Source organism: Nipponia nippon, unplaced genomic scaffold (assembly GCF_047370975.1).
Source record: "Nipponia nippon isolate SJK-2023a ecotype South Korea unplaced genomic scaffold, ASM4737097v1 scaffold_10, whole genome shotgun sequence".
In the NCBI taxonomy this organism is placed as follows: Eukaryota; Metazoa; Chordata; class Aves; order Pelecaniformes; family Threskiornithidae; genus Nipponia; species Nipponia nippon.
This window is the reverse complement of record NW_028262291.1, coordinates 34,462,318-34,477,838: the sequence shown is the minus strand read 5'-3', so window position 1 is coordinate 34,477,838 and position 15,521 is coordinate 34,462,318. Positions and strand designations below refer to the sequence as shown.

The 15,521-nt window shown below is 44.5% G+C and overlaps 2 protein-coding genes across 2 annotated transcripts; one reads left to right on the top strand and one right to left on the bottom strand.

Moving 5' to 3' along the window:
• Nucleotides 1-763: 763 nt before the first annotated feature.
• Nucleotides 764-12,933, top strand: PLEK2 (pleckstrin 2). Its single transcript, XM_009473691.2, has 9 exons — nucleotides 764-2,540; nucleotides 5,190-5,354; nucleotides 6,339-6,520; nucleotides 7,253-7,344; nucleotides 7,678-7,865; nucleotides 8,373-8,474; nucleotides 9,865-9,948; nucleotides 11,103-11,181; nucleotides 12,177-12,933. The coding sequence occupies exons 1-9, from the start codon at nucleotides 2,490-2,492 to the stop codon at nucleotides 12,302-12,304; spliced, it is 1,071 nt and encodes a 356-aa protein (XP_009471966.2). The 5' UTR covers nucleotides 764-2,489; the 3' UTR covers nucleotides 12,305-12,933.
• A 790-nt stretch (nucleotides 12,934-13,723) lies between these two features.
• LOC148057150 (uncharacterized) lies at nucleotides 13,724-14,433 on the bottom strand. Its single transcript, XM_087746553.1, is given in 2 exon segments — nucleotides 13,724-14,307; nucleotides 14,310-14,433. Coding segments are annotated over 2 exon segments (708 nt in total).
• Between the last annotated feature and the right edge of the window lie 1,088 nt (nucleotides 14,434-15,521).

Below are 15,521 nucleotides of genomic sequence, written 5' to 3'. Positions count from 1 at the left end.
TCAATGCCAGAGCTCACCTTCCCAGCACATGTGTGAATACGGCAGCCCAGATCTACTGACTCATTTTACGCTATATGACCCTTTTCCCACAAAGCTGTCTGAGAGATCTGTATTTACTCAACCTCCGGGAGCAATATAAGGGCAGTTTGTTAGCCTTGATTAACTACAGAATGAGACAGGGGGAGGGGGAATGTGCGTATTATAAATATCCAAGGTATTGAAGAAAGTGAAGGCTCTAGATTATAAAAAGTTGATACAAAACCTGTTGTTTAATGGCCAGCTAGGGCAATGTTTGCTTCACTATTCACCAGCAGTTTGACAATAAAATTCTTCGTTGCTAATGGTAATTTTGCCAAGATGTGTCTGCAGGGTTGTGGGTGGTCTGCGTGCTGGAGGAAAAGAGCTCGCTCAGATCTTCAGCAAGGACTGGCTATGGTGCAATCCTGAGATCGCTGTCTGAGCGAGAGCCCCCTGCAAGCTTCTGCCTGTCCTCACTAGCATGAAATTATCTCACCCACCTTGTTCTAAATTGCCTGCAGTAACAAGCTGAACAATGTGAAATCAAACCTCAAACACCGAATGGTGGAACACTGTATTCCTGGGGCTGGTGACACAAAGAATGCGTGTCCAGGAAACACATGCAGCAGTAATGTCTCTTGTGTACCTGGAGTCAAGTTTTCTTTTTTCTGAAGTTTAATTCTGGTGTACAGAGCATTGTGAGCTGAAATTTATTTTCTTTTTTCTGCTGACTGCATCAGTTTTTTCCCAAGATTCTGCTTCTGAGTACAACTTTTATTTATATATATATATTTAGGTATATACACAGAGATGAAGATTATTTTTTAAATTAAAAAAAATCCACTCAGTTCATTTCTGCTTTATTTTAAGGACAGAATAATATAAAAAAAATGCAAAAATCTCCATTGATATATTTGAAAATACTACATACCTACAGCAAAAAGTACTCTCCTAGGTGTTCTGTTAAACTTACTGTACTTACTTTAGGTGGACTGAAGAAAAAACATAACTGGGACATGACTTACGCAGCCGGTTGCCTCGTGGCTGCCTGCCTTTTCCACAGTGGCAAAGGGAGTACGGTAGGAGCTACGCAGGTAACTTCCATATGGGCCGGCTGCTTTTGAAATCTCAGCTAGTATGCTTTCTCTTTACACAGCAATTGATTTTTCTTACTTCAGGTAGCGTTCAGTCACCCACTGCATTTCTTATGATCTCTGCGGGACTGTTCTCTGGGTCATCTCCAGTACATTGTCAGGTTTTAGTTCTTTGGTGTCTTGCTCTTCCTTGGTAAAGGTTATAAAAAATAGTATAAAGATAAGGAAATGATTTGTTTGTTCCTTTTCCTCGGCACATGAAAGTGTGATGAGTAATCTGATCGGGTGTGCAAAGACTGAGACATACTTGAGTCACTTTGCCTTACTGAACTCTGGACTCTTTTTACATAGCAACGAGTGCTTTTGTTTATTTGTTATACTCTACATCGTGTTTCTTATCACAGCCCCTAGCTCTGCCCACGTATATCACCTTAATTTTGGTACAAGTCAGGGAACGCTGACAGTACAGCAAAGACTATTACTTCTGAATAGCAGTGCTATCTGAAATACTAATACTTGTTTGTTTCATCAGGACAGGACCTGATAAATCTATCAAACAGATTTATCATGGCCAAAGTCTTCAAAATGCAATAAACATCTTCACTCGTATTCAGACACAAAAAAGGCGCTGTGTTTCAGAGGTGCTCGGGAGTTACAAGAGGTCACTGCATGGTGTTCATTGGTCAGACTGCTTTACCCAAAGCCCGCGTAGTTGGTTATGTCGGGATTTAGGATATTAACTTGAGAATCTTGGTTTATATGCCCAGAGGTCACTGAAAGTAGATTGGGCTTTTAGGTGCTTTGGGGCTTCTTAGGTAAAATAAATTTCTAGCAAAAGAAATTATTTGAAAGTTTGTAAAAGTCTCCTTGTAATCATAATATTCTATATGTTACACTTATATGTTCTGGTCTGTGAGATGTGTTTATTAGATGAGATGTGTTTATTAGATGAGAAATTTTAAGCAGTAAAGTTGATTAGTCTGAAGTTTTGAGGGATGTGATTCTATAATTCTGCTTCTCCCTCCCATGCAATACCTGATTTGTCATCATGTGGCTGCTTATATTGGCCAACTCACTCGGTGGTGGTTTTTTGCTATACTAAATTCTGTGAAATTCTTTTTAGATCCTTTTTAGACTTCCCTTTGTTTTTACTTCCCAGAGGGCAGGTAATGTATCAGAGCCAGCTCACTGTTTAACTAATGTCTCATAGGTAGGAAGAGAGGGAGGAAAAAACAGGGAAGGGAGGGTGCGTCACGTTGGAGGAGGAGGGCAGCAGAGAAAAATGAGCTTTCTTAAACAAATCGCGTGCAGAGGGACAAGCTGCCAGGGTTCAGGCGCTTCTCGGCAGGGGCTCGGCTCTCTTCCCTGCTGGCCACGATGATGCAGGAAGCAGCTGGAGTCCTGAAGGAGGGCTTCCTCGTCAAACGGGTAAGTGCTCCGGTTCCCCTTCGTGCGGTTCTGCTCAAACGTGGAAGCAGCCCCTGAGCAGGGACCGGATCGAGCCAGGGCTCATGGCAAGGCAGCCCGTTGGGAGCTGGGTTTGGGGGGCTCCTGCCTTCTCCTGGGCAAGGAGCTCCTCCAGGTTTGTGCAGATGCCTGCCGGGGGAGCTGCATGAACTGCAGGTGTTCACTACCCTCCCTCGAGTTTCCCTGTATTGGTATTTACCCAGGGGAAAGTGAATTAGCTATCAGGATTACTCAGTTAGGTATCAGAAAGCCAGTATGTCTGCACCTAGGGCACACCTCTGCAGAGAGCACATAAAAAACTACCTGGCAAATGGCTGCGGGGCAGCAGTGGAAGCAGCCGTGGGAGGATGGAGAGAGGGAAGATGTTTTGACAGTCTCTTAAGAGAGTTTGTGCCTTCCTTAGCGACCCAGCTGAGCAGGGTTTCCCATTTCATCTGTGAGGATGGAGAACAGACTATCCTTTTTGAAGGGGATCGGAGCAATGCCAACATAGAAATGTGTTTGAAATAATTTCTTTCTTCCACACCCCTCAAACTGCACTGTAAGAGAATTTTAGCCAAAATGTGGAGAAAAGAGCTGAAAGACGGTGTCACAGATTTCAGCCTTTCCAACACTTCTCCCTATAGGACCAGTCATAGCTGGGACACAAGAGGGCAACATAGCAAGGGGCATAAGCTGCTTTTAGTACCAAGACCCTGTCTCAATGGCTAATATGGTCCTTGATTGCACACGAAAAAAGTGATTCAAAGGTTTGTTCAAAGCTTTGCCACGCCTTGGGAAATGCTTTTCTACAGTACGTGGCAGTGCTTCTGGTGCTAACATGATGGTAATCCTGGTCAGGAGCTCACCTGGCGGGGCTCCCAGCCAGCTGCTGGCCGCGTGAAGCCGTGCTCTACGCGGAGAAGGGCTGCATGGCCTGAGCTGTTCCTCATCCTCCCTTCTGCAGCGAGGACAGAGCAGTCCCAGCTCCTGCTCTCCTCTCTGGGCTACGGTTGTATTTTGTGGCTCCTAAGTGACTACTGAATTCAAGATGGGAAGCCAAGGCATCAAGTCTGTGAGAGGAATAGGTTATCGGCACATTGAGCTGTAACTGCCAGCAGTCTGCACAACATCACCAAGATACACACTTTGATAGGAAGGAGACCACAAAGAAGATGCCTAAAGGAAACTGAGGGAGAAGGGAACAAGGGATCCAGAGAAAAAAATGAGGAAGGGGTGGGATCAGGTAAAGAAAACAGAACTTTCTTAAGACGACAGCAAAGCAAGGATGTGATCTAAATGCATTATAAATGACTGAATTATGTATTGTGATGTATTATAAATATAAAGTAAGCATGTGGAAGTCAGGTAAAGATAAAGAAAAAAAGGTAAGGCAACCTCCTGAAAAAGAGGACATCTCCAAGAAGGAAAGAAAAGAGCCATAGCAAAGAACATACTCTCAGGAAAAATGGCCAAGGGACTTTACAACAGGTGAAAAAAAACACTGAAGAAGGCAAAGGGAAGGAGAGAAGAAACCCAGGTTAGATAAATTGTATTTAGTATAGACTAGAAGACGTTAGATTTAAAGTGCCCTGGATTTTAGAGACTTACTACCCCGCCTTTTCTTGGAAATTGCTGGTTTTCCCCTTTACTCATAGAGAATTAATGAGCTTTGATTCCTGCCACAACTGGACCTTGCATGTTTGTTTCTTCTAGCTATGCCCACCCTCTCCCAGGTGCCAGAGCTCCCTCCACCCAGTGCTGCTCCTGCTAGCTGTAATGCTCCATCACCTGTGGAAATGCAAGTCAGCTCCTCGCACCGCGAAGCTGGACCTGACACCGTCAGACAGGACTGAGCCTGTCAGTGCCAGCCCTCGCTGGGTTTGCTCTCCTGTACAGCCAGAATAAAGAGAGCCAGGGGCTGTTTACACAGGGGAAAGAAGAGGTTTTGTCTGTATTCTGGCATAACCCAGGAGGCTTTTGACAGCAGCCTTCATTCAGCCTTTTGCCATTAAAAAGTGTATTCCCTTTACAGGAAACAGTAGCACAGGCAATGTTTAGCCCAGGAGATTGGAGGCAGGTAGTATAGAAATAAACCACTCGTTAGCAGTAAGAGGGGATGTAAGGAAAGGCCAATTCACCCAGCAAAGCGCTCTCAGAACCACTTGGCACCTGCAGCCGCATCAAAATGATGAAGAACAAAACACATCAACCACCACCCAGGGTCACTGGAGAGGAGCCCTCGCACGTTGCGGATTTAGCCCGGTTCCTGCCTGGTGCTGTCAGTGGGCAGGTGTGCACCTAAATGACAGCTCTTTGAGATAATTCTTGTGAGCTTTTGCAAGAAACAATTCTTCCCAGCAAAGAAGATGTCCTTCCTGGAGAAAGAGCAAAGCACCTTTCTGTTGCTCCATGATTTTACAGTGATGGAGCCGTGCTATTTTGTTATTAAAAATATGTATTTTGGGGAGAACAGGACTTGTGATGACTTCCTGTGTTTCTTTACTTACAGTTTCCTATTAGTTTATGGTATTTTCACACACCCCCCCCAAAAAAAAGAAACAAAAAGAAAATATGGGCATTTCTCAATGGTCATGTTAAAGTTGGCTATGTGGATTTCTTCCCCTCTAGGGACATATTGTTCGTAACTGGAAAGTGAGATGGTTCGTTCTGCTTCAGGATAAGCTGCTGTATTACAAAATTGAAGGAGGCAAGAAGGAGCCTTCTCCAAAGGGCAGGATCTTTTTGGATGGCTGCACTATTACTTGTCCATGCCTGGAGTATGAGAACAGACCGGTATGACTGGAAATATGTATCCATTCTCAATGATGTTCACTTTCTAACTTTTTCCCAGTCTTCTCCTCTTCTCCTGACTTCTTTGATTACTGCAACCATGTCACTGGGGTATGTGTGTCCAGAATTAGGCCCAGCCAAAAGCAAGCTGCCATTAGCAGTGTAACCGGGATGAGCAATGAACTCCCTCATCGTGTCTGCTGTTCCCTGTGCCCAAATCTGAGTCACAGCCATTAACAAAACATGCTCCCCCCCAACACACACAGTGGGAAGAATAAATGCAAATGCATCAGCCCAACAGTGTGTGGAGGGAGGACACAAACACCTCAATAAAATCTGAGGAGGATGGGAAAAAAAGGAAACTTATGATCTCTGGTAGTTGCCTTAACCCCTGGCTGTGTCCACGGGGTGCTCCCGGGCAGCCAGGTCAAACTCCATTTTCCTTCCCCAATGGGACTTTCGCTGCTGTGGAAAGTTTCCAGCAAGAGGGCTCTGGGAGGGAAAGTGCCTCCCGTGCTGCTCCGCTCACCCGCGGGCAGCGGCCAGGCAGACTTCCTCTGAGTGGGGCCAGAAGGGAAATGACTCTGGAAGCTGCTGACTATTTCAGTACTTCTCATGGCAGAAAGAGCCTAGTGAGAGTGTGTAGCTGCTGAGAAACTAGAGATCTGGATGTGAAAAGCTCCACAGTCAGCGGCACACTCCCATGTAATCCAGTGTCTGGGTGGTCTGCTCTCTTTAAGTACCACAAGCTCCATGCATGCAAACCATGCTTGGAACTGAAAACCCAGGGTTTTGGGGTAAGGGGGAAGCAAAAAAAAACCCAGAGTTGTGCCCACCAGCCTTCTGGCCAAGAATTGCTCTGTACTGCTCAGGTGGGGTGCAATATCAGACTTATTTGTGTCACTTGGGCCAGTGCCAAAAGAAGCAAAATGCAAGTGGAGGACAATAGCTAAATGATGTTATTGCTTTGCACTTCTTTCTCCACAGCTACTCATCAAACTAACAACAAAAACAAACACAGATTATTTCCTTGAATGTTGCTCCAGGGAGGAGCGAGACTCTTGGGCTTTGGACATCACTGGAGCTATTCATGCTGGTCACCCAGTACAGGTGCAAGAGCTTCACAGAATGAAGAAGTCTTTCAAACTGCTAGAGAATATCAGCCTCCAGTAAGTGTATATGCTTTCTCCTTCTGCTATTGCTGTAGTCTGCAAATTGCCTGAGCTGATGGGTGGGGAAGCTCCTCTCTGCATAGATCCACTCCCATGTGGCCAGGAGCCTCTAAACTGGCTGCTCTGCCCTAGGTTTGCACACACTTTTGGCAGGGCACAGAAATGCACTTTTTCCTGGCCATCATTTTTTTTGGGGGGGGTTGTGGATTCTGCACAGGCATCTCACTGCTGCCTTGAAGACCTTCCTAGTCAGCTGCAGAGGTTCTCATTGGGGAGATATATGACCTTGGAAGATGCAATGTCAGGGAAAGACTAAGCAATGACATTGTTCACGCTGTGTTGATGAGCTTTCAAAGCTGATGATAGCCAGAATCCAGACTAGGATTTTTAGGGTGCATCATGTTAAACATGAGGAAATAGAGAACTGATTCAGAAATAGAAAAATTACATGAATTTGCTTTGTGTTGAGAAGGTAAATGGAGGCTCACTATAGCTCAGTGTGAAGTGCTTTAAATTGTGATACTTTGTGAGGCATCTTGTTTAGAGCTACTATTGGGACAATAAATTTTCCTACACCGTACTTAGGATAAAACTTATGGGGGAGTATCTGGACTGTTTCCCATCTTTATACTGGTAATCATTAGAGCATCCCAGGCACTGCCAGAAGTAGGCGACAGTTTCTGGCTGTCTTTCTATTCTAGTAACATTGTCCTGTGTTCTCTTTTACAGCCACATAGTGGAGAGAATGTGTGACAGCAGTGCTGGAATTAAGCTGACCCGCAACTTGGAGCAAGGCAACAGATACAAAGAGACCTTCACAGGTACACCCGCTGCAGGCAAAGAGCTTCCTCGCATCTGACACGCCACACTGCAGTGACAAGGGAGCTACTGCACTGCCTTCCTGGTGGGATCACTCGTGGCCCAGTGGCAAGCAGTGGTGCAGCCAAGTTCTCCGACACCTTTCTCTCTTGCTCTTTGGATATATGGAAGCACACGTAGGACCCCACACTTTTGGTCAACTTTGCACTTTATTGACAGTCTTTGTGATGGTGCCAAAATGTTTCAGCAAATGAAGGCCTGTGTGGCAGGAGACCATCTGTCTCACCTTGGAAGAGCACGTTGCCTTGGTATGAAAGCTGCCTTTCTCCCTGCAGGTTCTGCCTTGGTGGACTGGCTCATCTCCAATAGCTTTGCGGTATCACGGTTCGAGGCTGTCACCTTGGCATCCATGCTGATGGAGGAGAACTTCATCAAGCCCGTGGGAGCCCGCAGCATTGAGGCCACGCGCTACAGCGACCTCTCTGAGCAGTTCCTCGACGACTCCACCGCACTGTACATGTTTGTAAGTGACGTGGCTGCCAACAGAGGCACCTCCTCTGCCCCTCACTTGATTTGGGGCAGCGGTAAAGGGGACATGCACAGCACGCAACCGAAGGCAAAATATGCAGGCTATGAAAGCAGACACAGAGGGAGCAGCTCTAGGCTTTTAGAAGTGCTAACACTTGCACTTTTGCTGGAGACAAATAACTACATGGCTATGGAGGGATCAACAAATTAGATAATTAGGTATTAAAAGGGGTGTGTCCCTCGGGACCAGTGCTGTGTCTGCATTTAACAGAGGCCAAGCTATAGTTCTGTAACACTCAAGGCCACAGTGTGTGTGGAAGCTTTACAGCTGTAATTTGTTGCTCGTAAACCTCAGACCTGCTGAGCTGAGCAGCAGGGGTATGGAGTAGAATTTACTTGGGAAAAATGAGCTAAAAACAGCTCAAGGAAAATAAAATGCATAACTTTGTACTTAAGAGTGTGTTTAAATTAAAAAGTGGAACCATCTTTTCCCTATTTGCAGGCTGAGAGCAGTAAGAAAAATACCAGTTCCAAGGAAGAGCTACAATTTAACATCTCTGAATTAAGCGGCACAATTGTGAAGCAAGGATTCTTAGTGAAACAGGTAAATAAAGTCTTTGAACCTTCACTGGGAAGCAGGAAAAATGACAGCTCTTAGGGCTTCCTAGAGAATAAATGTGATTTATACAAGCATGGCTGGAGAGTTGTGGCCAGCAGAGCTAACTTGCCTGTCAGCACTACTATCAGTGATCATGTATCTAGTTATAAAGTATCTAGTTATAAAGAGGTGAGCTACGGAACTTGCTGCTCAGGCAGGATTAATTGGGTATTCTGTATATATTGAGCGTATACTGAAAGGTATAAAACAGCATCAAAGGTAAAAGTCCCACACAAACTCCAAATCCCACCAGAGGTGTTACATTCACTTCCAAGCAGATCCACTGTTCCTCTGGTCTAACCTGTCCCATCCGGGCCGTGTGAGCAGCTGTGACCTTCTGCTGGCCACAAATTTCAAAGCTGAGTAGACTGACATTTGCGTGAAGCGGACATCAGTCTGTGGACAGTCACTCATGTACACATGGGTGCTCTAGTGGTGGTGAGACCTGTGTTCTGCAGGCATAATTACCTGTTAGCAGTAATTGTTTACAGGATCCCACCCGTTGTCTGCAAGATTTAGTTTCCGCCCCTTGCTACGAACAAGACGAGGATCAATCACGCTGTTTCAAAGTATAACGCAGCCACCTGCAGAGGGAACTCTACCTGCACCACATGGCCATATTCCTACTCTGAAGCTTTGTACCCTGAGCTCTGGTTTTTGTGTTGTGCAAACCGGATCATCAGCCGCTCCCCAACCCTCCCTCCTCCAGCTGCCAGGGCGCAGCGGGGGGCTGGGTGCCAGGAGCTGCTGGGGGATCCCCACGGGGCATCCCCCCCCCCCCCCCATCAACCACAGGACATGAGAGCTTCCCAGGAGCCTCTCCCCATGGTCAGCAGCAGCAAGGGGCAGCCCCCAGGCTGGCCCTGAGCCCCAGCACCAAACCTCCAGGAGCCGGGGGATGCTGTCAGGGCCTGGCACAGGCTTGCAGTGCTGCCCTGCACTCTCAGCAGCTGAGAGGGCTGGGGGGAAGAGTGAAGAGCTGCAAAAGGACCTGATATAATCCCCTCAGAGCACGCACGGCATGGCGTTTTAATCCAAGACCCGTATTTAATCTGAAATTAAGAGCGGGAATCAAGTATATAATCACTTAGTTCTGTCACTCTGCTTTCTTGGTTCTCAGCACAAGGAAGGGAGAGAGGAAATAATTACCAATGTATGGAGAAGGATGTTAAACAGAAAATCCTAGGAGCTACTAAGATGTCAGAAAAGATTTTTCTCTGTTAGCTCCAAAACCTCTTTTTTTCAGTACCTGTTTAGGTCTCTCCTGCAGCCTGCAGGAAAATGGCCATTGCAGGAGGTATTTACTGGTGGTAACTTTAATTCTGCTGTTTGGCAGGGGCACAAGAGGAAAAACTGGAAGGTGAGGAGATTTGTTCTGAGAGCTGATCCTGCTTTTTTGCACTACTATGACCCCACTAAGGTATGTGAGTGGGGGGTTACTACCCCCAGAAATCCTCTTACAGACCCAAACATTATAATGAAAATACAACTATGCTGTAAATGTTTCTCTCACCCAAATCTCCTTCTGGGTTCCTCTATCCATTTCCTGGGGAATAAAACCTCTCTGGCCTTACTCTGGGAGATTGTCCTTGTAAGGTCTTCTATCCCTGCATCTTCCCTCTTGTCTTTACCCAGTGAGATTCCTTTTCCTTAGCCGAGGGGCAGCAGTTTTCTTGGGATTGGTCTTTTGCTGTACCCAAACAGTCTGGGACTGTGCTTCTGCAGGGATTCTTCCTGGGCTGTGATCTTTCTGGGCTGACGTCCCACCACTTTTGAGGGTCATACTGCTACTGGGATTTTTTATATTCTTATTCCGACATTGAATAGGGTCTTCTTGCTGTCAAAGTATCTATAGGAATTTCTGCTTCTCAGTTTTAAACTTGCTCGGGGAATAGTAAAATTTATCTTCATGGATATAATTATCAATGTGAGCAGCCCAGAAGGGCATGTGGATCCATCGGCCCCAGATGCATAGGGTACCACAAAGCCCAACAGGTTGCTAAAAGAACATGTATAGAAATGCTTTATGTGACATGCTTTATGAAGAAAACACAAACAACGTAACAGTGAAAAGAGCTTATGGAGCCGGTTCATTTTTTGTTGCCTGTTTCTTTGTGGGGTTTTTTTGCACTGCAACTTGCCCTTGTTATGAACTCAAGCTGCAGAACCTGAAGATCAGACAAAAGAGCCAGCCTACTAGTGAAAACGGTCAAATTTTTCCCATGCAGTCCCAGTGAAAAGCAGCAAGCTAAAAACTTGCAGAAATATTTTTTTTTAATATGGGTTGTTATTGATAAGACTGTACATAAGTTTGAAATGTGATTGTTAGCTCTCCCTTGTGCTTTTAATTGATCTCCACCATTCCTAGCTACATCAGAGAAACATCTGAGACTGAAACAACATAGTAATGCATTGAATTACATGTCCTAATTGACTTCTCTTGTGACATGGATGTTTTATATCTGGAAGGACTGGCATTACATCTCCACCTTCATAAAAATAAGTGATGTGCTCTGGGAAATTATTCTAATGAAGATATTTTCCAGATAACCCTCATTTCCTTTTTCTTTGCAGGAAGAAAACAGGCCAGTAGGTGGATTTTCTCTTCGTGGCTGTCTTGTCTCAGCACTGGAGGACAATGGAGTCCCAGCAGGTAAGCACAAGCCTCTACACTTTCATACATACATATTTATGCCATAGCAGTACAGTCTGTGGGTGTGGGTTTGTGTGTATGGCTGGCTGTATGCACAAGCGGGCTGGCCTTTCCTCTTCCCTTGCAAGCAAGCAAGGGAAGAGGCATATCATAAAAAAATCCCCATACTGCTGGGTTGTCCATACCCGAGGGGATTTTTTTTAGCATTATTTCCACATATCTGGGGTGTTCCTCTTTTTATGGGCTTTTCTCAGTCAGATGACCTCTGAGACAGTCCTAAGACACTGATTAATATTCCAGAGTTAACAGACAAAAAGGAAATGCCTTCTTTTTGAATGCTGTTTAACTCGGAGTCTTGAGGCATCCCCTAATGCCATGCCTTTTCTGTGTGTCCTCAACCCAAATGTAGGGGAGACATAAGGACAACAATACAAAAAACAGTTCTGCTAGTGAATATGCTTAGCTTAGGCGTTTGTCTAGAACCTCAGCCTCACAGATAAGTGTTTCTGCTGTTAAAGCAATTTATTTTATGGCAGTAAGCACAACGCCTGGATCTCAAATAGGGAGCATCTTTCTAAAGACAAAAGAGAAGGTCTGAAAAAGATATGGTCCAAGGTGGGGGCCATGATGAAAAATACAGCTCCTTGCTAAAAGGAACCTGAAGATAGGCAGGAGCAAATGTAATCTACTGCACAAACTGGTAGGGAGTTCAAATCTCCATTGTATAACTCAAGTAAGATTCTCCATCTAAACAGTGGCTATTTTATATATGAAGCACAGTATACAGTCTATGTGAGGGGTGTCTGTACTATATCTTTATTTTGCAGAAGGGAAATGAAAGACATAAGAGCTTTAGTTGTCTTATCCATAATGAAATGGAAAGGTCTGATACCCTAGTTCACTGAATTAAAATTCTTCCCTATGAAGCTTCATATCTGCCACAAAGCATTTCTCTGTGCACCTTCCTGATCTGTCATATTTTTTTTTCTCTGCAGGAGTGAAGGGCAATGTGCAAGGCAACCTCTTCAAAATCATCACCAAAAATGACATTCATTATTATATCCAGGCCAGCTCCAAGGCAGAGCGAGCACAGTGGATTGAGGCAATCAAACCACTGACATGAGTAAGGTGGACTCCATTTCAAATGACAAGTCACATTTGTGACCAAGTTTCCTGCTCTCATTGTCTGGGAATGTTGTTTTTCCCTTAGATAGTCCATTTTTGTTATTTGTATCGCCACCTAGCACCTTGCAATTTCTGGCAGACCAGCATCCTAGGTGCCTAGGAGTCATGGAGAGCCAGAATAATTCCCCACCAAGATCTTACCATCTAACCAAGAGACAAAAGACAACAGGAGGATACAGAAAAACGGGGCTTTACAAGGAAACTATGAGATATAATATTCCAAGATGGAAGAAAATAATTCTTTTGTACAAGTATTTGTTTTTTATCTGACAGATCCAGGTTGTGCTTTATCCTAAAGCAGAAATGTCTTGCTCCTTTCCCCTTTATAAAGGGGCTTATGAACTTAATTAGTTAAGACTGACCAATTCAAAGTCATGAGAGGTCCTGGTGTCTGAGGCTGCCTTTCTTGGTGTACCAGAAGTCTTTTGCTATGTGGAGCGCTATTGGGACTGAGAACTCTAATAGCAGTTCTGACTATTGCGTTTTCTATTTTAAGCCATCACATTTTCCATTATTTGTTAGCAAACTTGACTTTGATATCATTAAATATAAAAAAAGTCCAGTGCATTTGAATCTCCTGTGCTTTTTAGACATTATTTTTCTCAGAGCGCAGTTTGAGTATATGAAAATAATGGTTTCACACACTGTAAATTTAGATTTATACAGAAACTGAGACATTCTCCACAACACCAGAGGGTAGAATGGAATGTATGAGATGATTAAAACACCCGACCAGCCTGCTGATATACTATTTTCGTAAAATTCCTTGTGTTATCTGAGTACCTGTATCTGACAGCCAGACTCTGCAGAGCCTCCAAAAGCCCTCTGAAGACAGCATGCGATATATCTTCCCTGAAGTCACAGAGTAATTTGATAGCCCTCTGTGGCAATTTATCACAGACTCCGCGTATGAGTTTAGGCGAAGACGCTTTATTTTACAATCTATCCCTTTTGTAATATGATCTAGTGTCCACGAGCAAGCAAACCTTATCTCATTGCTTACTGCCTTGTGTTCACGTGTTTCTTCAGCGCTTCTTATTGGTTCTTCAAGTTGGTGCACGCGACCTCCTCTTTCAGGAACGTATCCAACCTCATCTTCATTTCGCTGCCTCTAAGTTTCGCAAACTTGTTTGCAACAAGCCTCAAGGGCACAGCTGCATCTCGTGAAAGTCAAACACAGTCTCATTTATCCCCACAATTCCCCCTTTTTGTTTTTCCACCACAAAAGCTTGTTTAATCATATTCTGTAGCATTTTCCATACACAAGACATTAGACAGGGAACTATCATTATTATAGCACAAAACATTAACAATAACAATAAACCCATCTTAACTAATGGCATATCCACCCGCTAACTCACCGACTTGCTAATAAATGATTCAGCCAACCAAGTCCATCACTGACTTGTAATTTGCTAACCCCTTCCTTCAAATCTCTGATTGCTTTATGGATTGATTCAGAGTTATCTGATAAGTTCATGCAACACATACCGTCAAAGTCTTCACATTCATAGAACAACAGAAAATCGATGGGTGCCCTATTTTGCAATGTGGCGTGGCGTATTGAATCAACATCCGTCAAAAGTCCACTTAAGGCTATAGAAGTTGCGTTTGTTTGTTTCACTAACCAACATCCGAGTTTTCTTAAGGAGGTGAGTGCATGTGCGGTTCCAGCTCCGGGTGCAAGAATTGAAGTGGCTATGATATTGGGCGGATTCCAAAATTCGACATTATCCTGACAGTGTTTGTCAAAACTATGCGCTGTGCGTTTGTATCTACTGGTTTTCTTTTTCTTGTGATTTAATATCATGGTTATGTTTGGAGTAAGTATGGTCAATCTTCCCAAGCTACACGGACCCCCTCTTATTTGAGACGGAATACTGTTCCATGCTCTGTCTCCACAGATTAGAAACACCCCCGCTGGTAGGCCTATAGGGTTTTTGATGATCAAGATTGGTTGGCACTGGTATAATTGCACCATACACTTGCATTCCAATAATCATTCAGGGAAGCATTGACATTTTGAACTTGTGTGTTATTCTTTGAATAATTAAAGTACAAACGCATCCATGGGTACTGATCCTAAAAGCCCTAATTCTTGCGGTTCCTGTACAGTGGGGTGTAGGTATGGGGTCCTCCCATCCCAATTGTCCATACAACTCTTTGAGTCATTGCATATATGGGGTCTTAGCTCCTGGTAAAACAAATAGTCCTTGTAGGGTGGCACTAGAGCAACCTAATAGCAGAGTGCTTAATCCATTTCCGATTGGTCCCTTGGCCTGTAGCGGTACTTTATGCACTGCTTGGTCCGTAATTAGGATTGTGGTGTCTATGGAAACATCCAGTCTGGCACTGCCAGCGGTGCTGGCTCGGAGACAATTGGAAAGGCTTGTAATGGCATATTTGCTGTCTGAGCACGCTCTGCTTTCGCGCTCCCTCGCGAGTTTCCCAATTCCGGTAACAGTGACTTGCCATCTACGTCATATTTTGATCGGCATTGGTTCGCGAAATGCCTTCCTTTTTTACATTTTGGACACAATCCAGGTACGCTTGGTGCACTTGGTTTTCCTCCCTTTCTCAGTTGTGGGCAATCTCTTTTAAAATGTCCAGTTTTTCCACAGGAGAAACATGATTTCTGCATTTTCACTGCAGCGGCAAAAGCTGCAGCTAATATTTCCATATTATGGGACATTGACCCCACCTCTAGGGTAGCTTCTATCATGTTTTTTAGAGGCAAGAGCACTTTTTTACAGTCTGTATTCGCATTTTCAAAGGCTAATTGTAGGAGCAGGACCTCTCTCGCTTCTGCATTTTTGACTTTTTTTCCAAAGCCTCTTTAAGACGATCTAAGAATGAGATATACCCCTCTCCTGCCCCTTGCTTTATTAATGTAAATGATTTTGTCGCTCTTCTGGCATCCGGCACTCTTAGTAATGCCTGTAAAGCAAGGTCTCTGCCTTGTGCTAATATCCCTGGTCGTAACCGTGCCTGTAACGTTGGGTGATTTAGCGGTGGATCCCCCATAAGCTGGGGGAGTCCTGCCCCTTGTAAAGGGTCGCCCTGTTGTCGCTGCATATTGCCAATTGTGGCATTTTGACAGGCGGTACGCCAGGTGCTTTCAAAGATCACCTTTTGCATTGGGGTCAATATAAGAT